The sequence below is a fragment of the Urocitellus parryii genome, chromosome 14 (genome assembly GCF_045843805.1).
Source record: "Urocitellus parryii isolate mUroPar1 chromosome 14, mUroPar1.hap1, whole genome shotgun sequence".
Classification (NCBI taxonomy): domain Eukaryota; kingdom Metazoa; phylum Chordata; class Mammalia; order Rodentia; family Sciuridae; genus Urocitellus; species Urocitellus parryii.
Window position 1 is genome coordinate 37,278,449 of NC_135544.1, and position 24,543 is coordinate 37,302,991.

Consider the following 24,543-nt stretch of genomic DNA (forward strand, 5'->3'; position numbering starts at 1 on the left):
TTATGCTCTAACCAATACTTTCTACTTTTATGTTTCCGGGATTTTTATATAATTAGATTTTTTATTTTTATTTTATTTAATTTTAAAAATCATTCTGCCCTTTCAAAAGAGAATAAACATATAAATAATGAAGAAATCAGAGGGAAATCTAGAATAACCTTTATGTGCCTACAAATAGTTCTTATAAAATAACATTCTTCCCTGTTGACTTAGAAACTGAGAATTGAAAGGCATTTTCCCAATGGGCCATTATTTCAAAATCAGTGGCCCCAGACGACCACCCTCCCTGTGGCAGTTATCTAGAGCAGATGGTACAGCAACATGGGGGATATTATAGAGATAATGTTTGAAGCAATTATCTCACCATTGAGTATTACTGTTCTGTTCTTTGTGATACAGAGGGGCCCATGTTGTGCAGTGCTACAGAATTGGAAAATCTTATAAAACTAAAGCAGTAAGATATTAGGGAGTCAGAACTTTGTTCTTATTTCTTTGGCAAAGATAAGTTATTTTCTTATCATTTTTGAATTAGCAAGAATCTTTGATTAGGACTCCTTAAAAGAGGAAGAAATCGGAGTTATTTTTCCAGTTGACTATGAATTGTGATTTTTTTCTTAAATGTTCTACCCTCTCCAATTACTCTTTTAAAAATCTACTGTTAGAAACATATTCAAAAATTGACAATGATAATATATCCAAATCAACTCAAAAAGACATGTCTTAGTTTCCTATTGATGCTGCTACAAATTGCCAAAAATTTAGTGGTGTTTATATTCCTTCTTGAAATGGTCAATCAGGCAGAGCCACAAGACAAGACAAAACTCTGCTCCATAATTACTTTGGAAAATACATCGGGCACTTAGTAAGCACAGGAAAATCTTTTCAAGTATGTAGACTTAGTGGCAGTTATTGTATAGTGGTCTCAGTGCACAAACAGTGATCAAGGGAATATAGAGACTTGCAACATTTAGTATAGACTGAATTTGAGTAAACTATAAGATAATCAATCTGCTTGGTCTGATATTGTGGAAGAATCCTTTGTGATTGTTTGGTTACTATGGTTTTGATAACCTATAATTTGGTGTTTAAGAAATAAGAAAATAAATAAAAATAATTGTTTTTCAGGTTTCTTTATATATATCCAGCCTCAGTATTTTTCAAGAAAACAAAGCTTTCTTAAATATTTGCTTTAATCACAATTATAATGAAGTCTCTTATTTACTTGCTTATTTCAAAAATCTAAGGACAAAATTACATTTATAAAACTATATTGATATTTATTTTCATATACTGCATATGCACAAATACTACATATATGCCCAGCTGTCACTTTCTCATTTTATACATTAGTCCAGAAGTTATAACCAGGAATTTGACTGAAATCATTGACTCTTTTCCTTTAAAAGTTTTCTGTGTGGGCTGGGGATGTGGCTCAAGCGGTAGCACGCTCGCCTTGCATGCGTGTGGCCCTGGTTCGATCCTCAGCACCACATACAAAGATGTTGTATCCGCCGAAAGCTTAAAAAAATAAATAAAAAATTCTCTCTCTCTCTCTCTCTCTCTCTCTTTTTAAAAAAAAAGTTTTCTGTGAAAGGTATAATTGGAAAATCTCATTAGCCAAATTATCTTAAAGGATCATTGGCAATTAACCTTTGTTATTCTTTTATTATTCAAAAGTGTCTTCATTGTAAAGAAGTATGTATGGTCATTTTTGTAAACCAGATAGCTTTCAAGCAAATATCATTAAATGTACCATATTCTGGATGCTGTTGGATACCTACTAAAAGAAATGACTCAAAAAAATAAATGCATTTGTGAAAATATTTTATCCAAGTGTCTAAGAGCAATCCAATATTTCATTCTTATAAACCAGGAGAGTAAAATATGAATGGAACAGCAAAAGATAAACATGATGAACTATAGTGTTCTGTCATCCTTCCTTACAGGTACACAGGTCACCAAAGAAATGGGCAAAAGGTCAGAAGCAGGATTACTCTTTTAGTTGTAAAAAATGAGTACTGTAGCACATGGAAAGCCCCAAAGAATGTCAGTGGCTTCTGTTATAATTTAGAGAAACCCAAAGAACAGCACATACAATTCAATTCTAAACTTTAAAAAAAAAAAAAAAGACTTTATTTTTTAGAGAAGTTTTAGGTTCCAGTAAAAATCAGAGAAAAATACAGACATTTCCATAAACTCTCTGACTCCACAAATGCACAGCCTCTTCCAATATCTACATGCTCCACCTGAGTGGTAAATTTGTTAGCACTGATGAACCCACACTGATGCAATGGATTTTTCTAAACTTTTTAAAGAAGGGTGTCTTTCTCTTTCTCTCTCCCCCACCACACATCCCTCAGGATTACAGAGTGAATATCTTTCTTCGTCAAAAATGGAATGATCCTCGTCTTGCATACAGTGAATATCCTGATGATTCTTTAGACCTTGACCCATCCATGTTGGACTCCATTTGGAAGCCTGATTTGTTCTTTGCCAATGAAAAGGGTGCCAATTTTCATGAAGTCACAACAGACAACAAATTGCTAAGAATTTTCAAAAATGGAAATGTTCTTTACTCGATAAGGTGAGTCATAGACTTAAATTCCTACTTTCAGTAAAATGGAGTACTGTGAGGTTTTTCTTAATTTCTAGTGACAATATTTAAAGTTTTGAGTAGCTCACCACTGTTCCACTTGAGTTCTTCTAATATAACTTTTTTCCAAAGTGTTTGATGAACAACAACAAATCCATGTCAAAGATCCAGTAATTATATGAGTACTTCTTGGAAATTCATTTTTTTAAGAACTGACATTTGTAATTCTTAACATCAATGAGTTTTCCAGGATTCTTACAGGTGAACTGAAAGGTAGCTGAGTCATACAATGTGATTAAATATATTCCACCTCCATTAAATATTTACACGCAAAGAAATGTTTAGGCTGGATTCTCTGGGATTTTTTTTTTTTAGGTGTGTGCATTTTTCGATACCCTGGAATTTCTCTGGTCATTCTTTTGCATATTAACCCTCATTGTCCAATTTTCATCCTAACATGTTGCAAAGTGGTAATCTGTTGACAAAATTTAAAGAAATCAGGAAAGAAAAAAATTACTATAGTACGTAAAAATGAATAATGAACAAAATGTTTATCATCATCCCTAGAAAAAATCTTATTTATATTTTAGGTATTAGTTATACATTGCTAGAGAGCCATATAACAGTTAGAAAGCCATACCAAAATATAATGATAATTAGTCATAAAATTTCTTGAAAGTTGGATTCTAGAACTCATTCAACTTTGGCAGTTCATAGAATACCAAATAGGTACGAATTCAGTAAATAACTAAAATAGCTGCTTATAGTACTTGATGATTTGCACTATATTTAAAATATTTTCTAAAAATCATTATTGTGGAAATCTACAGCTATTTGTTTACTTAATTCAATTATAAAACGCAAGCCAGGAACAGAGTTGATGTCATCTTTCTTAAGAGAGAGAATATGATCTATTTTAGCAATAGGCAACTGTTTCAATATTTATGCCACCAATAACATTTTTTAAAAGTTATCAAGATAGGTTTAATATTTAGAATCTAGGCTTAAAATTAACTCCTTATATTTTACCTCTCTTATTTACACTTTTGTTAGATTAGCTTTTCATCAGGAATGGGAATATGTGATTAGGACTTTATTTACCCAATATCAAGGATGTTCCTATTTTTGCCAAGTAAAAGTATAAGATAAAGTAATAAGAATGCAAATTTAATCTTAGTGGCTTAGTGATTGTGAAAGCCTTTCTTGACGCAAGGTGGTGTTATTGATAATGTTTTATTCTCTCTGCTTTTCATCTCTTCATCTCATTATGGCTACTTTTCCAATTTTCCTATTTCATATGAACATATTTCCTTTTAATACATATATTGTTTCGAAAGAGTGACAGGGTGACATCACTCTACAGCAAACTGACACTTTTCATCAGACTGATGAAAACCAACCAATATGTGTTAATATAATTTTGGATGATAATTGCTACACATGACACAAAGAGATTCAGGTACCATCACTAATTAAGACACATACTCACATATGAATGAATAACTTAATAGTGAATACCATATCTAGGCAAGAGAATCATGAATCTTTTTGGAAAACTACCAAAAAATGTAAATGTTAAAAGATAGCAAGACTTTGGTTTCTGGGAAAGTGGAACAGATATACTTTTTCATATTTTACCTATGTTCAACTAAAATCTTGGGCACAGTACATACAACAAACTTAAGAAATTTCTCAATGGTGGGCCAAGAACTGGCAGACATTGGAACCTGAGGAACCATGCAGAGGTGAATTCCTTCAATTTTCTTTTTACCTCATAAAGATGAAGAATCTGATGATCTGGAAACATTAGCAGGTACAGACAAAATAAGTTCCAGCAATAGCTAAGTTATGGAACCAACCTAGGTGCCCTTCAATAGATGAATGGATAAAGAAAATGTGGTACATATACACTATGGAATATTACTCAGCCATAAATAAGAATGGAATGATGGCATTTGCTGGTAAATGGATGGAATTGGAGACTAAGTGAAATAAGCCAATTTCAAATAAACCAAAGGCCAAATGTTTTCTCTGATATGCAGATGCTGACTCACAATAGGCAGCAGGGGAGGGAGGAGTGGAGGTTCATCAGATTGGACAAGGGGGGAATGGGGAAAAGGAATGGAATGGGAAAGACAGTAGAATGAATCAGATATAACTTCCCTATGTTCATATATGAATACAACCAGTGTAATTCCATATCATGTACAACCACAAGAATGGAAATCATACTCCATGTATGTATGATATGACAAAATACATTTTACTGTCATGTATAACTAAAAAGAACAAATCTAAAAATAGGGGGAAAAATAGGTCCCAGCAAGAACCTAATTTCTCTAGTCAATCTAACACTAGATGCTACGAAAGGGGGATCCTAGCCTACCTTTACAAAACTGTTCTACTCTAGCCAGATATAGCAGAAAAACATGTGAGCTTGTCTCAAACTCACACCTAAGCCAGCAAAGTTTATTTCAGTCTTTCTAGGATGTAAAGAGGTACCCCAATGTCTGCGCTGAGGTGGTATCAGGGAAGGGCAAATAGCTGGACTTTCATGCCCCATCAACCTGTACTGACCCTCCACTCTGTGTCAGTAGAGACCACATTGAGAACTACTGTCTCCCTACAGAAATAAGACCCCCTCTACCTCCATTCCTGCCTGGGAAGTTTCAGAGAAATCTAATAGAAAGTCAGGACTTTCAAACCACACAGCAGTAATACTGCCACTCCCACTACAGTGTCAATGAAGGTCATGTGGGCAACTGGTACATCCAGAAGTGATCCAGGATCTTCTCCACTCACATGACAATACAGAAGCTGATTAGAAAACCTTGACCTCTGTTTCTCCCTGGAAATATTAGCGTAGCAGTACCTCCCCTTGCCCTGATCCAGAAGTGTCAGAGAAAGCCAGTTCAAAGAGAAAATTTAAATAAGATCCAGAGTTTAACAAAGTAGCACAAAAATGTCTAGGCTGCAATAAAAAAAATAATCATACAAAGAAACAAAAACGTCTCAAGCTAAATGAAAAAAAAAACATAAATTGATGCCAACATCAAAATGACAGTGATGTCAAATATCTGAAAAAGACTTCAAAGTAGTCCTGATAAAAATATTTTAATGAGCAATTATAAATATGCTTGATACAAATGAAAAAAATAGAAAGCCTTAGCAAAAAAAACATAAGCTATAAATTAGAACCAAATGAAAATCTGGAACCTAAAAATAATTTATCAAAATAAACTCAGTATATGTGCTCAATAGAAAAACAGATAAGAGAGAGGGAAGAATCAGTGAACCAAAAGATAAATAAAAAATATTCAATTTGAACAACAGAAATAATAGACCAGACAAGGGGGCAGAGAGTAACAAAAGATCTAACATTAATATCATCAAAATCTCAGGTTGACAGGGCAAACGACATGGAACTAAAAAAAAATTAGGGGAAATAATGACTGAATTTTTTATAAATAATGCAAATTGCATAAAACCTACAGATTGAAGAATCTGAGTCCCCAAAGAGGATAAACCCAAAGATATCCATACAAAGATACATAGTATACAATTTCTGAAAACATTCAGAGCATAATGATGCCTTACCCATACAGGAAAAACAGAATGATAGCAGATTTTTCATCAAAAATCCTGGGGACAAAAAGAAATGATACATATTTTTCAGGTGCTGAGAGAAAGGAATTCTTATTCCATAATCTTGTGCTCAATGAAAATATCCTTCAGGAATGAAGGTGAAATCAAGACCTTGTTGGAAAAAAAAAAAGCAAGAGAATTTATCATAAGTAAAGCTACTCTAAGAGTAATGTATGGCTAAGAAAGTTTTCTTTTTTTTTTTTTCTTTTTTTTTTTTTTAGTGTTTGGGTATATATTTTCTTTTTTTTTTTTTTATTGTTGGTCGTTCAAAACATTACATAGTTCCTCATACATCATATTTCACAGTTTGATTCAAATGAGTTATGAACTCCCAATTTTATCCCGTATACAGATTGCTGTATCACATCAGTTACCCTTCCATTGATTGACATATTGCCTTTCTAGTGTCTGATGTATTCTGCTGTCTGTATTATTCTCTACTATCCCCCCTCCCCTCCCCTCCCCTCCCCTTTTCTCTCTCTACCCCTTCTACTGTAAATCACTTCTTCCATTTGAATTATCTTGTCTTACCCCTCCTTTCCTCTTATATGTCATTTTGTATAACCCTGAGGATCGCCTTCCATTTCCATGCGATTCCCCTTCTCGTTTCCTTTCCCTCCCACCTCTCAACCCTGTTAATGAAAATCTTCGTCTCAAGCTCTTCGTCCCTACCCTGTCCTTGTTTCCTCCCCTTATATCAGAGGAGTCATTTGGTATTTGTTTTTTAAAGATTGACTAGCTTCACTTAGCATAATCTGCTCTAATGCCATCCATTTCCCTCCAAATTCTATGATTTTGTCATTTTTAAATGCAGAGTAATACTCCATTGTGTATAAATGCCACATTTTTTTTATCCATTCATCTATTGAAGGGCATCTAGGCTGGTTCCACAGTCTTGCTATCGTGAATTGTGCTGCTATGAACATCGATTTAGCAGTGTCCCTGTAGCATGCTCTTATTAGGTCTTTAGGGAATAGACCGAGAAGGGGAATAGCTGGGTCAAATGGTGGTTCCATTCCCAGCTTTCCAAGAAATCTCCATACTGCTTTCCAAATTGGCTGCACCAATTTGCAGTCCCACCAGCAATGAACAAGAGTGCCCTTTTCCCCACATCCTCTCCAGCACTTATTGTTGTTTGACTTCCTAATGGCTGCCAATCTTACTGGAGTGAGATGGTATCTTAGGGTAGTTTTGATTTGCATTTCTCTGACTGCTAGCGATGGTGAGCATTTTTTCATGTACTTATTGATTGATTGTATGTCCTCCTCTGAGAAGTGTCTGTTCAGGTCCTTTGCCCATTTATTGATTGGGTTACTTGTTGTCTTATTGTCTAATTTTTTGAGTTCTTTATATATTCTGGTTATTAGGGCTCTATCTGAAGTGTGTGGAGTAAAGATTTGTTCCCAGGATGTAGGCTCCCTGTTTATCTCTCTTCACAAAACTACAACTATCTTATATTTGATAAAGGGGCTAAAAGCATGCAATGGAGGAAGGATAGCATCTTCAACAAATGGTGCTGGGAAAACTGGAAATCCATTTGCATCAAAATGAATCTGAATCCCTATCTCTCGCCTTGCACAAAAGTTAACTCAAAATGGATCAAGGAGCTTGATATTAAATCAGAGACACGGCATCTGATAGAAGAAAAAGTTGGTTATGATCTACATACTGTGGGAGCAGGCTCCAAATTCCTCAATAGGACACCCATAGCGCAAGAGTTAACAACTAGAATCAACAAATGGGACTTACTCAAACTAAAAAGTTTTTTCTCAGCGAAAGTTTTCTTAATAGAAAAAAAATGAATGAAAGAACATAGCAATACCAAGAAGGAAGAAAAAATACTGTAAACAAAATGTGGGTAAACACAATAAATTTTCTTCTCATATTGATTTTTCTAAATTATGTTTGACAGTTGAAACAAAAATTGTAACACTAATATAGGGGAGAAATCAAAGTAAAAATGAGAAAATATTTATATAAAAATATTGGTAGAAATTAATTCTGGTTATATTTGTCTTCTATACTTTCTGTGGGCATATGACTTGATATTAACTGGGAAATGATGTATTTATATAGAAATCAAATTCATCTATCTTTTGACAATTCTATTTCTAGTAATCCAAATTGGATGTTCATTCCTATAAGATACACTTACAAAGATGCCCACTGAAGCACTAAAACAGCAACAACAAACGAAGAGCCTATTTAGTCATTAATAAGAACATGGCTGGCCAGGTGCAGTGGCGCAAGACTTTAATCCTAGCTGCTCAGGAGTCTGAGGCAGGAAGAGTTCAAGAGTTCAAGAGTTCAAAGCCAGCCTCAGCAAAAACAAGGTGCTAAGCATCTCAGTGAGACCCTATCTCTAAATAAAATATAAAATAGGGCTCGCAGTTGGGACTGGGGCTCAGTGGTAGAGCACTTGTCTTGCACATATGAGGCCCGGGGTTCCATCCTCAGCACCACATAAGAATAAGTAAACAAAATAAAGATATTGTGTCCATGTATAACTAAAAATATTTAAAAATAGTGGTCAAGTTCCTCTGAGTTCAATTCCCAGTATCCAAAAAATAAATAAATAAAAATATGGCTGAACACAATGATAGACCTAGATCAAGAAATACTCTACATGAGACTGCTATACAAATATTCCTAAGAAATTGCCTAAAGTGTAAATAAATAGAAAGGTCCATAGAGCAGAGGAAAGGGTATAGGAGGAGGAGGGGGATTAGGGGACTTAATTGAAGCAAATTTTATACCATGCATTTATAATTATGTCAAAATGAATCCTATTAGTATGTATAACTGTTATAAACCAATAAAAATGAATAAAATAGAAATTGCTTACAAGACATACATACACACACACGTATGTTTCAAAGAAATGTTTTATGCTCATTTTTATCTATATTCTCTATTTATAAAAATATACCTATGTATGTAAAATTACACTGTATAATGACTTTGGTCAATTACAGGCCACATATATGATCCCATAATATAATGAAGCTGAAAATGTTTATTGCCTAGTAACATCATAGCCATTATTAAGTCATTAATGCAGAACATTACTCATGTGTTTGTGGTGATGTTCATGTAAACAAATTTATCACACTGACTACTGTATAAAATTATAACACATGTAATTATGAACACTAGTTACACAGTAGGCTACACTATCTAGGTTTATGTGAGTAAACCACACAACAACAAACGCACTTAATGCAGCATTTCCTAGTTTTATCCCGTTGTTAAGCAACACATGATTGTATGTGTGGATCTGTATAAAATGTTTAGATGGATGCCCTCCATTTTATTGAGAATACCCAACTATGGAAAAGAGTAGTGAGATTTGGGCAGTAATGAAAGGGAACTATAAATTTTACTATACTTAAGTTATATTGTTTGAATGTTTGAGTGAGCTATATATTACTTATGAATTGTAGGTGATAATCTCTTAACATGAGGCCATGGTCTTTGACATCTCTGTACTGTGGATTCATGATGGTTTTCAAGGGATCCATGACAGAATGTATGTAAAATAAGCTAAATTTCTTCCTTATTAATTTCAAAATTACCTTGTGAAAGGTAACATTTTATTTTTAATTATTTTATAAAGTAATGATTTACTTCAGATAGGTTTGTGGGAGTACAGGTTACAAAAATATTCACCAGGTAGTATGGAATAATCATTTTGCAAAGTAAGACGGTCTAGACTAGATTGTGTGTGTGTGAGCACAGCGTGTGCACACGTGCTCCTGTGTGTATAGATACAGATCCAATTATGGATACAGTCATACTGAACTTGGAAAATGTCAACATAAAAAATGTACCATTAAGCAGGCTGCAGTTGTGGCTCAGTGATAGAGTGCTTGCCTAGCACGTGCAAAGCACTGGGTTTGATCCTCAGCATCATATAAAAATAAATAAATAAATAAATAAATAAATAAATAAATGTATTGTGTTCAACTACTTCTAAGAAAAAAAATTTTTTAAATATACCATTAGGCTTTTATACTCTGTTATATTCACCTTATCAGTGAATATAATAGAGTATAAAAGCTAGAGGACTCTTTCATGTGGGGAGATTTTGTTAGCAAAACTTCAAAACTTAAAGCTATTAACTCGGTCCATCCTTAAAATTTTTCAAATAAAATGGATCTTTTTATTAAGAAGTTTGTGTAATTTCAAGACTAAAATGGTACTAAAACACTTAATTGCTCCAATTCAAATGCATTATATTAAAGAATACTAAAGGTTATGATATTTAAAAGTTAAATAATTTCACAATTGGTGTATTTTGTTACTATGTCCTTGGAAATTTTGCGTCATGAAGTAGAGAAATAAAATTGAATTTATGTATTTTATAAGTGGTGTCATCAATTATGAATAGTTCATATTTCTTCTAATATCTGGAGGAAAGCTATGGAATAATTCAGAAATGAATCTTTTGTCTTTCGGTATGAATTCAGATGAAACAGATGGTCTCTCTGTTCCTAATCTTTGTTTGCTAAATCCTTACTCACATGATCAAAGAAAAATTTCATTTGTTGTGTGTTGTTTCTGGAAATCTCACAGTCCTTTGAAATCTTCTAATTCTTCACATCTTCAGTTCTTCAGTTTCATCGCTAACAAAAATTGCACTAGGAAAAAAATCTTATTCAATTTACAAATGGAGCATCTGTGGTATTTCATGCTAGATCTGACTTTCCTGCTTGTTTAAAGAAAGCAGCAGATTGGCCTGGAGAGTGCAATTGGTTGAATTCTAGCATTTATCTGTATTTCCTCCTTAAAACCCACTACAATAATGAAGTAAAGTTAAAAAGGGATAAAAATGGCATTCATACACAGGAGAATGAAAACAATGGAGAAATCCACCACAGACAAGTGATGACAACCTAATTTACAGAGCTTGAAAATGAATATATGTGACTTAACAGACAGATATAGCAGAAGCAGAAGCCAAAATGTGGGAACCCAAAAGGGAAAAGAGTAATATCTTCAAACTTGCAGAACTTTTTGGCAGCTATGTCTTCAGAAAGTGGGGGCCAGAAAAGAGCTTAATTTTTTTTTTTTTTATTTAAACTTCATAGGAACAACAGTGCTGTTCCCGATTCCCTCACCCATGCCTTTCAGACCAAGGACTTCTTTTTTTCCCTTTTGACCTGAGCTGAAAACAGGAAAACAGAAAATGTGAGATGTCCTTTTCAAAGCTTCAGAAGCAGGGCCTCTAGGCACAACTGGTGCTTTTCATAAAGTATCACACCAAGAAAATAAGGATGATTATAATGATAATCTGATGTCTATACTTGACATAGTGATACACCTTGCTAACCCTAAAATGGTGAAATCCATACCTAAACCTCCACTGAGAGGCAGACAGAAAAAGAATCTATCACTATGTAAACTAACTTGCCCAAGAGAAAAAGACCTACAGATGCTCACAACTAAGGAAGCTTTGAGCAGTGCATTACCATCTCATCCTTTATTTAAGATGGTTACTCAGTAAGAATCTACTACTAACTGACACAAAATGATTTTTGGTGTTTACTTCTTAAAAATAGATACTTATCGAATTTATTATATATATATATATATATATATATATATATATATATATATTTATATACACACACACACACATACACACACACACATATATATATATATTTTTTTTTTTTTTTTTTTAAGCAGAGACCAGGGAGGGGAACAAAAAGATAATAAATGACTCAAAAGAAAATACAAGAAGCAGAAAATACTATAAGAAAATTTTCTGGACAAATAAGACAACTGTATGCATAAAATGGGTACTTCTAGGAAAGAAAAATTGGGACATTCACTGCATATTAAAAGCAAATGGGGTAAGGGGAAATCAGCAGCATGTTTGGAAGGTGAAGTGAAGAAATCTCCAAGAAAGTAGAATCAAAATACAGAGAAATAGACAATAGAGAAAGGATATAAAACCCAAACTTTAATACAGAAGTCTGGTATATGACTGGAAAGAAATAAAAAGAAACAGAGATTTCCACAAAAAAAAAAAAAAAAAGACTAATTCTCTCCAGTTTTTAACCACTGGAAAGGATTTGCAGTTTTGGTGGGGAGTCACATTTGAAGAAGTCAGAATAGAGAAACTGATGTGATTCTTAAAATGAGACACATTAATACTAAGGAAAACAAAATCTTGTACAAGAGCTATAATTATAGCAAACTACCAGGCTTAAACATTAACAAAAATTACATATTCATAACAAGTAAACACTCAATATTTATTTAACAATAAATGTTTATATAACTAAATTTGGAGGATTGGTGCAAAACTAAGCAAACTTGGAATATGGCATAAGGGAAATAAATTCTTACATCTCCCCTGTAGGAAATTAACAGATGGTTTCAGATATTTTTAAAGCCAAGCATACTATTACAGAAACTTACATATATGAAAGTGAATGGTAGAAAAATAGCTAAAGAAAGGCTACCTCTGAGGAACTAGAACTGAGGGTAGGGATGGGTAGACCAAAAGTACAACACTTTTATACATCCTACTCTGAAATTTTAAATAATTTACACTGATAATTTTATAATTTTTAAATAAAAATTATTTTCAAGTTAGATCTTTGTAGCCAGACACATGACTCCAGATTGTCCAGTTTGGGATTTTAAAGTCAGCTTATGACTATTAAATGGATACTGACTGAAGAAACGAGGCTACCAAGTCAGAGACAAAGGAATTTATTATTCACTGTGAGCTAGGAGTATGGATATCAAAATATTTGCCTCATTTTCCTTTGTCTTCAAGTGTCTCTGGAACAATACAATAGGTTTTAATGGATATAACACATACAATGGGTTTATGTCAAAATGATGGACATAGTTGTGAATTTGGAGAACCCACTACTTTTAGAACAAGCTGCAAATAAGCCTTCTCTTGGTCCAAGTGAACAATGTTATCTCATCTCTGGAATTAAGCATCTGAATAAGCAAACCTGAGACTTCTCAGGTAAAAATGTAAAAAAAATAAAATAAAAAAATAAAATAAATGAAATGGTTAAGACCTTGAAGTCTTAGCATGCCTAGCAATATATAGGCATACAAGAAGTCTTAGGAAGACTTTAACTCCCAGTCCACATGCAGGCTCTATGAGATATTAGCTGTGATTTGGGGCAAATCAAAATTACTTTTGAAAGCTTCATATTTTTCTTATATGTATTACAGTGATTATACTAATTACTTTGAATCTGAAAGAATAAATGGTAAAACACTAGCATGGTGCCAGACACATAATAGATGCTAAAGTTAATAAATTTTATCTTTCTAAAAAATAAAAGGAAACAAAAAATAAATTCTGATTTTTCTGGGGAGCAAAAAATCAGCACTGAATTGTCTCTACCTCAGTTTTATCACTTACAAAATGAGGATGGCAGCATGCTTATCACAAGATAAATGGAAGCACACCATAGGCATCATATATACTGCTTGTTAACTTTACTAATATAACCAACAGTTACAACTTCATTACTTATACTACAGAAGCACTAGTGCTTTGAAAATGAAATAAGAAGACAGTTTATGTCAAAGATGCTATGTAGAGCAACTTATCAAAATAATTTTGACCTTTATTTAACAATATTTAAACTAAGTATTTGATTATGGTAACCATTTCTTTGAAATTTGTGCAAAGAATTAAAGTCTACTTGTATAAAGTATATTTATTTTTTGAACACTGATAGACACTGATTTTTAAATGGAAAAGCAAACTTATTTCAACAGATGTTTTTAAAAATGCTGTTTATTTAAGGAAAATGAACTCATAATGTAACAAAGTAGATATAAGGAAAATTTGGCATGTATGTAATTATCTATTTTTCTGAAGAGTTCCATAACTTGCTTACATCAGCCTCCTGAAGGGACCATCATCAATGCTGAGATTACTTTGGTAATGGGTTGAAAAGATTTATGCTTGTCTTTAAGATCAGATGACAACAAAACTCCAGAACTGTTCATAGAAACTAATTCTAATATCCTTTTTTAGTGTTCCAACTATCTAATCTCTTCTAAGAGTTATTTATAAAATAACTAAGAGATATTTATAAAAGCATTCATAATCAAATACTATATCATTCAAATATATAAAATCCCTGGAGAAATGCCTTATATTTTCTATGGTCTATTACATTTGTCTAAATGTATGTTGGAAAAATTATTTGTGTACACCTTACTTCAAATTTAATAACTAATAGTGTATACATTATATCATTTTGTGTTATAAAAGTATATAAAATTTAAAACATCATGTTAATTTCAGAATCTATTTTTATGTAAAACATTCCATTGCTTTTGATAGGCAGTATACTTAACAGTTAAGAGCATGGAATCTAGAACTAAACCGACAGAGCTGCAAATTCTACTTTGCCAATTTCTGCTGTGTAATGAAGTGAGTTACTTAACCTCTAAGATTCCTCATCTACAAAAAAAAAGTTATATCATTTACCTATCTTGTAAGTTTGTAGGATAGAATAAATGAGTGATCATATATAAAGTATTTGAACAGTGTCTATCACAAAGTAAGCCCTACAAATTTATCAATTTACTATAACACTACAGATAATTCTTCAAAAGTTATTTAATTGCTAGTTAAGAGGCCATTGTATTTCTGATACCAAATTCAGAAATACCAGAAAACTATTTGTTATGGTGTAGATGTGGTATCCCCCCAAATGTTCACAAGTGAGACAATGGAAGAAAATTTGGAGGATAAATGAATGAGTTACATTAATCAGTAATCTAATCAGTGAATTAATCCCTGATAGTAGGGTATGGCTTGAAAAGGTCGGGCATCATGGCTTTGCAGGTATATATTTCCTATCTTGAGAGTGGAGTCTTTCTCTTTGCTTCCTTATCATGATATGAAGCGCTTCCCTCTGCTACACTCTTCAGCCATAATGTTCTGCCTTACCTGGAGCCCTTAGGAATGGAGCTGGCCTTCAATGACTAAGGCCTCTAAAAGCATGGGCCCCCAAATAAACTTTTCTTCCTAAAATTGTTCTGGTTAGATCTTTCAGTCACAGCATAAAAAAAAAAAAAAAAGCGAACTAAAACACTATTAAAATATTTATTTTTATTAAAAGTTTATAAAGAAATCAAAAACATTTTTAAAATTCAACTAGTGGTTTAGATAGACAACATACTATAGGCATGCTTTTTCAAAAATAGAGAATAATCAAATTTTAATGACGTCAGTTGTTTGTCACAGATGACAGTCATCTTTCTTAATATTACTACTTCTCGCAGCCAAGACTTTTTAAGGGGAAATAAGAAACACTATATCCTGTTTATCTGTCTTGTCTCAGAAAGAGAACTTGGTGTCCTCCTTACACAAGAAGGCATTCATTTCCAAAACAGTAGAATATGAATAATTGCCTCTTTACTCAGTTTTCTTTTGATGTGGTCAGAACATATCTTTATTTACATGTAATGTTTTGATAAAGAAATTAAGTATTACACCCACCAAGTGGACACATTTCATCATTAGAGAAGCAACTGTATTATACCTTAAACAAAAAGAAAAGTCAATAAATAGATTTTTTTTCAGGATATGATTTATGATAGGAGTTCTACAAACTGTTTTGCTTTGCCAAGCAATTCTTTTCAAGTGTTATTTTTTTATTTAGAATTACATAACGTCTCTCATTTTATGCCAAAAAAATAGCCAGGATATGAATTTGACATCACATGCATGATGAGAGAATGGAAAGGGTTCTGAGAAGGCCATTTATTTCCATAAAAAAGGTCAGAGAATTCTGCAAGTTGATGTTTGAAATTGGCTGGCCAAGAGCCTTGAATATTTGGGAAATTAATCTGTGCACATTTCAAAATGTTCATGTGCATATTCCTCTAATAAACTCTTTCACTAGGCAGAGAACACTGTGTCCACTTCAGATTACAATATTCTCTTTTAACCAAAAATTTTGTAAAAATACTCAGTTACTTACAAATTCCCTTAACCAAGCTGCAGCAGGAGAAACACTGATTTTGAATATAGAACTCTGTGAATTATTTTACTGTGTTAGGAACTGTGACTCAAATTACCAAATGATCCTCCTGGGACTCTTAAAAATTCACCAACTCCATATGTCTGTCCATTTGTGTCACCCAAATTATGCTAATTGGGCCTAACTCACCAAGATATTCATTATACAAAATACATCATTATTACTTTATGCCTGTGATCTCCATAAAAATGCCATTTTAGAGAGTTAAGTTATATATAGTAGATTTACTAGTTATTTTTATTTAAAGCCTAAAAAGTACTTACATGTAATTTAATTTATTTATCTTTGTGCCCACAATTTAGAATTTGCAGGAGGAGCAACTGGAGGTGTCTAGGAGTAATGGAATATACTAATAACTGTTAATAACAGATATTTTACTAAATATCTTCTATATGTCAAGCACTTACCTAAGCACATTTCAAGTATCAATGCAGGTATTGCTCACAGTAACTCGCAGGTATTGCTCACAGTAACTCTTTGTAGTAGGTACCATTATTATTATTTTCATTTTAGAGACGAAAAAACTGCAATGTGAAGAAGTTGAATAACTATGTCTGTGAGCACAAAGTTTAAGTAAATTAAACCACCTAGGGTGCTCACTAATACCTGAATTTCAGTGAGAATATTTTTCAAAAAAGAGACTTCTTAGAGAGTTCTCAGAAAAGAACTTCATTTGTAGAATGCTGAGTTTGAATCTTGAACTCTCCCCACCCTCTCTCTCAAATCCAGGAAATATAAATTCTTAGTAAACCCAGAATATATTTCAGTAATACACTTTCCTAACCAAATGTATTCAAAATTCATTAATTACCTGGAATACCAACATACTAGTACTCTCTAAAAGGGCCAAGAGCTTTTATATTGGCAGAATGCTTACATATTTTAGGTTATCCTTTGTGTAAAGTACAATCAAAAGTTTGTTTGGTGAACTTAGAATAATATAACAGACACTAGCGGGCTATTTCCTAACCCTGTTAAAATCTAGTGAAATGCTCTAGTGCCATAGCAGAGAACCTGATCTACTAACTAAATTTTCAAGTTCTCCAGATTCACTCTACTAAATACTTTTGGATATTCTCTGACAACTTCCATGATGTGTTTATAAAGATGACTGACAACTACCATATAGGGTTGCTTCTCTGAGTACCCCTTTTCCACACTTACAACTCCAATTCTCCTATTTCCCTCTTAAATATTCTGTTAATGTGATTTTGGGGGAAAGGTACCTTTCAGCATTGGGTATTAATTTTACAGTGCCCATCCTCAAATTATTCCTTTTGGGGATCTCTCTGGAAGTCTAGACCTCTTCTATACATCTACACTCATTTCTAAACAAATTTAAAAATGAATAAATGTGATAGAGTTTTATAGCTACAACTATCATCCACTTCACTTGACCCCATCAAAAATCCAGATTTATGTACAGTGACATATTTTTTATAGCAAATAATATACCTAAACTGGAGAAAATTTCATCTGAATAGATGTTAGTAACTACCAAAGCAATATGTGTTTTCTGAATAACAGAATCTTAATATAAAGTCATAAATTTTCTTTAAAAATAATTACTCTGAATTCTTTCAGATTAACATTAACACTTTCCTGTCCAATGGATCTCAAAAATTTTCCAATGGATGTACAAACGTGTATAATGCAACTGGAGAGTTGTAAGTATGAAATATTCACTTATTCTGAATTTTTTTAAACAGATATAAGCTTTTAGTGGATTATACAAATGATTATTTTATAATTTTCTGATCACACATTTACTAAATAGGTATGTAATTTTCCACTAGGTATTGAAATTAATGATAAACATCAATGCTTGCACTCTTTACTACAAAAGAAACAAATTGAGATTCTACAAATAACATTTTCAACATTAAAAGAAAATGTGTCTCTATACACATCATCAAAAGTAAAACTAACAACAATCATTAAATACAAACTACCATTTATTTATTAAATGCCTACTATAGGCCAAACATTCTGTATATACACTCCTTATATTCATAACAAAGATGTTGTTATCACCATGTTTTCAAATGTGAAAATGGACATTTTGAGTGAATATGTATTGTGCTTCAAGTCACAGTGTTGCTAACAGTAAACCATCTGGCTCAGAAGCTATGCTTCTTCCATCAACTAGTACTTACTATTGTTAGGATGCTGAATACATTTAGTGTGTTATCTCAAGAAAAAAACATTTCTAACACTTTATGTGAAATTTACCCAAGTTTTCAGGCACTTCTTTAAATTTCTTCTTTGAAAATGGATTCATATGCATCACTGATTAATGTTAATACAAGTGAAAATTGCAGGTGCATCCATTTCTCTAAACATATCTATATAATCAACCATGAATTAATTAATTTACAGTGTTTAATCCCACACACACAAAAATAAGTATGCAATATTTTTGTTAAGGCACTATCTTATTGGGGGGTAGGTCTGTTATGACATCATTTTTTGGTTGTTGTTCTAATTAGTTATTCATGACAGTAGAATGTGCTTTGACACATCATACACAAATGGAGTATAACTTCTACTTCTTCTGATTGTACATGATGTAGAATCACACCAGTAGTATAGTCATATATGCACAGAGAGTAATAATGTCTGATTCATTCTACTATCCTTCCTACTCGAATATGACATCTTTCTTGAGGACAATGTGAAGATTAATATAGACTTCAGATCTGAGGCAAGTCTTGTAGTGTGGTGGAGTTGTCACTAGATGGCGTCACCACCTTGTGGGGTGAACATGACCTCAACTTCTCTCACCCCAATGTTTTTTGTTTGTTTAGGTTTTTTGTTTGTTTGTTTGTTTGTTTAGGAAGCAGAAATACCTATTTCTTTAATAATAACTACTACTTTGAAATTTAAATAGCTTATTTGTGTAAGCACCTCTTAAATACTAAGCATTGATGGATAAAATACTAAATGAGTTAAATAAAATTATCTAAAATTGGGAGAGCTACTCGGTAATATAAAGAAGAAGAGCAATGAACAATTCCTAATAGTGCAGACTTTGAACTGAACCATAGGGAATGGCAATATGAGGGATGGCTGTTTGTGTAGCTTGGTTGCAACTGTAGGGTATAGAAGAAGAACACAAAACAAAACATGTACTGGCTCCCTGATACTAAACCAAGGATGTTGGGTGCTAGTCAATAGGCAGTGAGGAACTATTCAAGAGTTAAGGAGCAACAAAATTAATTGGTTAATGCTATACCTCTTAAAGACTATTTTGCCAAAAACAAGAAGATTATTTAGAAAGTTTTTATATTATTCCAGCAAAAATAATAAAAGGAGAGACAGAAGGGAATGATATGGGAAGTTAAAACCAATTAATAGAGGTTGATACAAAGCACATGTAAAGATGCTGGTGCCTAAGTCAAAACTAAAGAGGTTAAACAAGTGGGATCAAATTAGAAACATTAACAAAGAACAGGAATATAGGATGAAAAGTAAATGTTCATGAAAATATTAACAAATTTAATCTTAATGTATTCAAAGTTTGGGAAGTTTAGGTCTACCAAAAGCAGGAGGAGTTAGAACTGAATAGAAACTATTAAAAGCCATATAAATAGTGTTTCAAAGAATCAGATAAAATTTATGAAGAAGGAAATGTAGTGTGGAAAGTAAAAACAGAAATGACTAGACCCTTAAAAGAAAAAGGATGTTTGGAAGAAATTCCAGAAGATGTCATAGATGATAAATTAAACACAATATTACTCAATCTTAAGAGAGGAAAAAAATGTGGAGATCAATTAAGAGTATCAAATGCTGCAAAAACTTATTGTTAAGAGTATCAAATGCTGCAAAAAGAACCAGTGTTCCTGTTGAGAAAGACAAATGTGATAAGAATAATGAGGGTCAAAGTCAGATTCTAAATGGTTTTAAAAAAAGTGGGTTATGAGAAGTGAGCAGTGATTAAAATCTGTTATTCTATGAATGTTAATTATTAAAGAAAGATGAAAAGAGTACAATGCCTGAGGGCTAGGTAGGTCACTGTGCTTCTTTTTTAAAATAAGGAAAGCTTATTGGGGTTATTCTGCAGGACACAGTGCTGACATAAGAAGATCTTTCCTACATCTACCTTTCTTCGAACACTTCCAAGCAATATAAAGCTCAATATGAGAAAATTGAGCCTCCTTCCTACTTATTTCTTGTTTCTTGATTCTTGATCAAAAATGAGTGGATATTCTCAAGTGGCTCTTTAATATTTCAGTCATTAAACACTTCCTGCCCTCTTAGTAGAAATTAATTTAGCTCACAACAGAGACATCACTTTTAAACTCCTTTAGTAGATGCCAAGAAAATGCTGTACGTCAAAGTAGAAGCCACTGAAGTCAAATTTTTCAAGGTTTTTTTTTTTTAATCCTTTAGGGTGATTACAGAGGTCTTTTTCTTTTTTAACAGAGACTTAAAACAACAAGTTAAAAGATTTTAAACAAGTTTTACATAGCAGAAAGTAGGTAAATGAGCTCAAACTACTGGAAAACAAGATTTGTAAGAAACTCAGTGCCCACTTTTCAGTGAAGTATGACTGCAAAAGAAAAGAAAAAAAAAACATATGAATGCATGAAAAATAAGGAAAAAAGAAATACAATATAAAGGCAAAGGCCTGAATGGCCTACAATCATCCAACTTCCTTAAAGTCAATAAATGTATGTTAATGGTCAGGACTGTTCTAAGTGGCCTAGGTAATGTTCCTTCATTTAAGCCTCAATTAAAATATATTTATTGAATATATAGTATATTCCCCATATATATATTGGGTAGAGTTAACAGGAGAAAAAAGTATTGCATTAGAAATTGATGAAAAAACAAAAACAAGTATAAGTTAAGAATACCATGAAAATTTTTGAGCCAGAACTAAATATATTAATTTATCAAAAGGAATGTGGGAAAGAAGAAAAACAAAACAAATAAAAACATAACATTTATAACATTTATAAACATTACAAAAACAAAAGTATCCCTCAACATTACAAAAACTACAATAAGTATAAAAGTGTTAAAATTCATCTAGAAAAAAACCAGATTCTTAAAATTCATGTTAATAAATATGAAGAGCAAACAATATGTTGTCAAATAAACAATTTTTTAAACTAACATGCAAAAATTTTGAAAAGCATGAATAAAAATGCATATATGATAAATGCATTTAAAAGAAATTCAGATAAGAATTTTAATATCAGAAAAAAATAAATTATAGGAAAAAAATGAGACAAATATTTGGGTAACATGCTGGAGAAGAAATAAATCAAAAGCTATAATAATTCTACAAATATGTGTATTTAACCACATTACTTCAAAATACAAAAAACTAAAGTAGTCAGAATTAAACTAAAAAAGATACATCAACAAAATACTTGAATGCATAAGTACAGAATATTTAAACCAAACAATTAAAATACTATACAAATATAGAAAGGAAGAACTCATTGTTTTGTTTTTAGCACACTGGAACAAAAAATGATTATTTTGAAGTCTGAAAAAACATTTCAAGAAATACCTATAAATTGATGAAGTCTTTTTATCACTAAATATTTTAAATTTGAACCTTGTTTTTATGTGTGTGTGTACAATCATTGCTTGTGATAAGTGAAACTGAGAAAAACCTTAGAGAAGACATATTAGTTATTACTGGATCACTAACTTCCCTTTTTAAGATTAGGATGGATTAGTTTACTGAAATTCAGATTCTACTGCATGATCCTTTCTGGGTTTTTTGTTTATTTGTTTTTTAACTTTATGAGTTAGAATATAAGGCTATCTTTTCAAAATAACATATTTTCACTGATATCACAATTTTACTAATGAATACATTTTATTTATAAATGCATTTATAAGTTATTTTATGTTGACACAAAAGAAAGGACTAATCTATGAGTGAAGGAAACACAGCTTTATTGTGATTCCCACACGTGTCCCTAAGGAATTTACAGTGAAAATTGATATAAACAATAGGGCTAAGGAAAAAACTGAAGCTCAGCTTTATATTTATATCATAAGGAAAATCTCTAAGTGGGAAATTTTTTCTTAGTTGAATAAAATAAAAAGGACTTTTTTTTTTCTTTTTAGTTACCAGGAATTGAATCCAGGCATACTTAACCACTGAGCAACATCCCCTCAGTCCCTTTTTTGTGTGTGCTTCTTTGTTTTATTATGAGACAGGGACTTACTAAGTTGCTTAGGGCCTCACTAAGTTGCTGAAGCTAGCTTTGAACATTCCATCTTCCTGCTTCAGCCTCCCAAACTGCTGGGATTGTAGGCATGTGCCACCATGCCCAGCTAGGATTTTTTAATCATGGAATAATTGTATGTAATATAGTTATGCTGTTAATTGAATCATTGAAGACAAAGGATACAAACTGTCATCATATACACAAAGGATCTAATTCCATAGTTCATTTCAAAAGAGGAATAGAGATAGCTTATGAGGAAAATATCACCAATGTATAAAAAAGTTAAAATTTTTTTAATTACTTGGGTTGGGAAAGAAAAAAAAATTAAGAAGCATAATTCAGTACAAAAATACCACTTTCTACTAACGGCTTAAATTCCTGAAATTGCCAAAAAAAAAAAAAAAAGATTTTTAAAGGTCACCTTAAAAAATAGAAAACTTCTGAAATGTACTTTAATGGGGTTTGGATAGAAACATCTAAAGATAGATATGTTCTTGTGGCATTTTTGGATAGAAATTTCTAGAGATGGATGGTTTTTACTATTTCTTTTTTTTTTTCAGATTTATTTCAAAACCAGGCCTGTTATCACACAGATTGTTTACTCTGGAATTTGTATTAAGCTTAGGTAAGGCAAAAGATAGGGTTGGTGTCAATTTTGCACAAATATTTCCTAATAATACTGCTATTATCCAAACTCATTTTCATAACTCAAAAGTTAGGACATTTTTCAAAATAATATGGTGCTTTTTGTTTGCTAGTCAAAAGATACAGATGGTACTTGTCTTCTGAGTATTTGTTACTCAAGCCTAAGTAGATATAATATTGTTTAGAAAGCAAAAGCCCTCTCAAAATAAAAATATTCACTGATGAACTAACTAGCTACTTATAAAATAAATTCCCATTTAAACATTAAATATTCTATCCTACTTTATATTAATTACCATTATATCTTAATATGTCAACATTTTGGAGGTTAATTTTTTTATTATCAGATATTCTAAACATGACAAATTTAAAATTAAAAATTATGTGTTACCAGTCTTATAATGATGTCATAGTAGTTTTATATCCATTACATATATATTTGATTTATCCCAAATGCAACTTAATAGGTTTTAATTGCATTTCAAAGATTCACAAATAAGGTTTAGAGAGGTTAAGTTACTTTCCCAAGTCCTACAACTATGAAATGAACAGGGCAAACTCTTTGATTTAAAAGTTCATAATATACAACCATAAGTCATCTTTAAGTGTATCTGATAAATTCCAAATATTTATAAATTTTAACCATGATATTCTTATCTCTGCAAGTTAAACATATCTAGTACTTTCACTTGTTTTCCACATATGAAAAGACCAGAGTTTCCTCCTTTGCCTCCTTCCTTTCCTCTGGTTGTCAAATGTATTAAAACTGTCCTAAATCAAGACCTGCAAAGTAGGGGTCTTCCTCATGATGGCAGTCACAATCCTACTGTGACTATGCAGTCATACATTATAGGTTGCCACAAAACACTTGACTCAGATTACATGAACAGTCTGCCAAGTACTACAGCTAAACACTATGTCCTCCACTCCATGTTTGTTCAATTATTTCACTTAAATAAATGCCAAGAATTTTACCTTTCCCCTGGTTAAATATCATCGTGTTAGGTTTAGTCCATAATTCAACTTTGATGACCCCTGTTTGGGGTCAGAGAATTGGACAACATAACATTACACAGTCCCAACTGGGGAAGCCTTAGAAAACTGCAAAAATGCCCTAGAGGTATTCTTCTTATTTTATTACAACTAAAAAAATAATAATAATTCCTATTTCATTCAGCATCAAATCACTTTAGCAGTCATCAATGACTGTTGATCATCAGGTAATTTTGAAATCCTTGTTCATACATGTAGTATCAAAACTCACCAAATGTTTTACTGAAAACACCTCATATAGCAGCATACTTGGTAATAAAATCATGACATAATATTAACATCGCATGGCTTTTTCTTTATGACCTTAATGGTGGTTCCTACTGATCACAACTTTACTTGCTCACAGATGAAATTTATTCTAGAA

At 32.2% G+C, this 24,543-nt stretch overlaps 1 protein-coding gene across 2 annotated transcripts in view; it reads left to right on the forward strand.

The window, feature by feature from the left end:
- Window positions 1–24,543, forward strand: part of Glra3 (glycine receptor alpha 3) — a 169,721-nt gene that overhangs the window by 89,801 nt on the left and 55,377 nt on the right. For both annotated transcript variants that reach the window (XM_026389752.2, XM_077792625.1), the window contains exons 4-5: window positions 2,361–2,584; window positions 17,869–17,951. In XM_026389752.2, coding sequence (XP_026245537.2) covers window positions 2,361–2,584; window positions 17,869–17,951 — 307 coding nt within the window. The remainder of the gene's footprint in view (window positions 1–2,360; window positions 2,585–17,868; window positions 17,952–24,543) is intronic.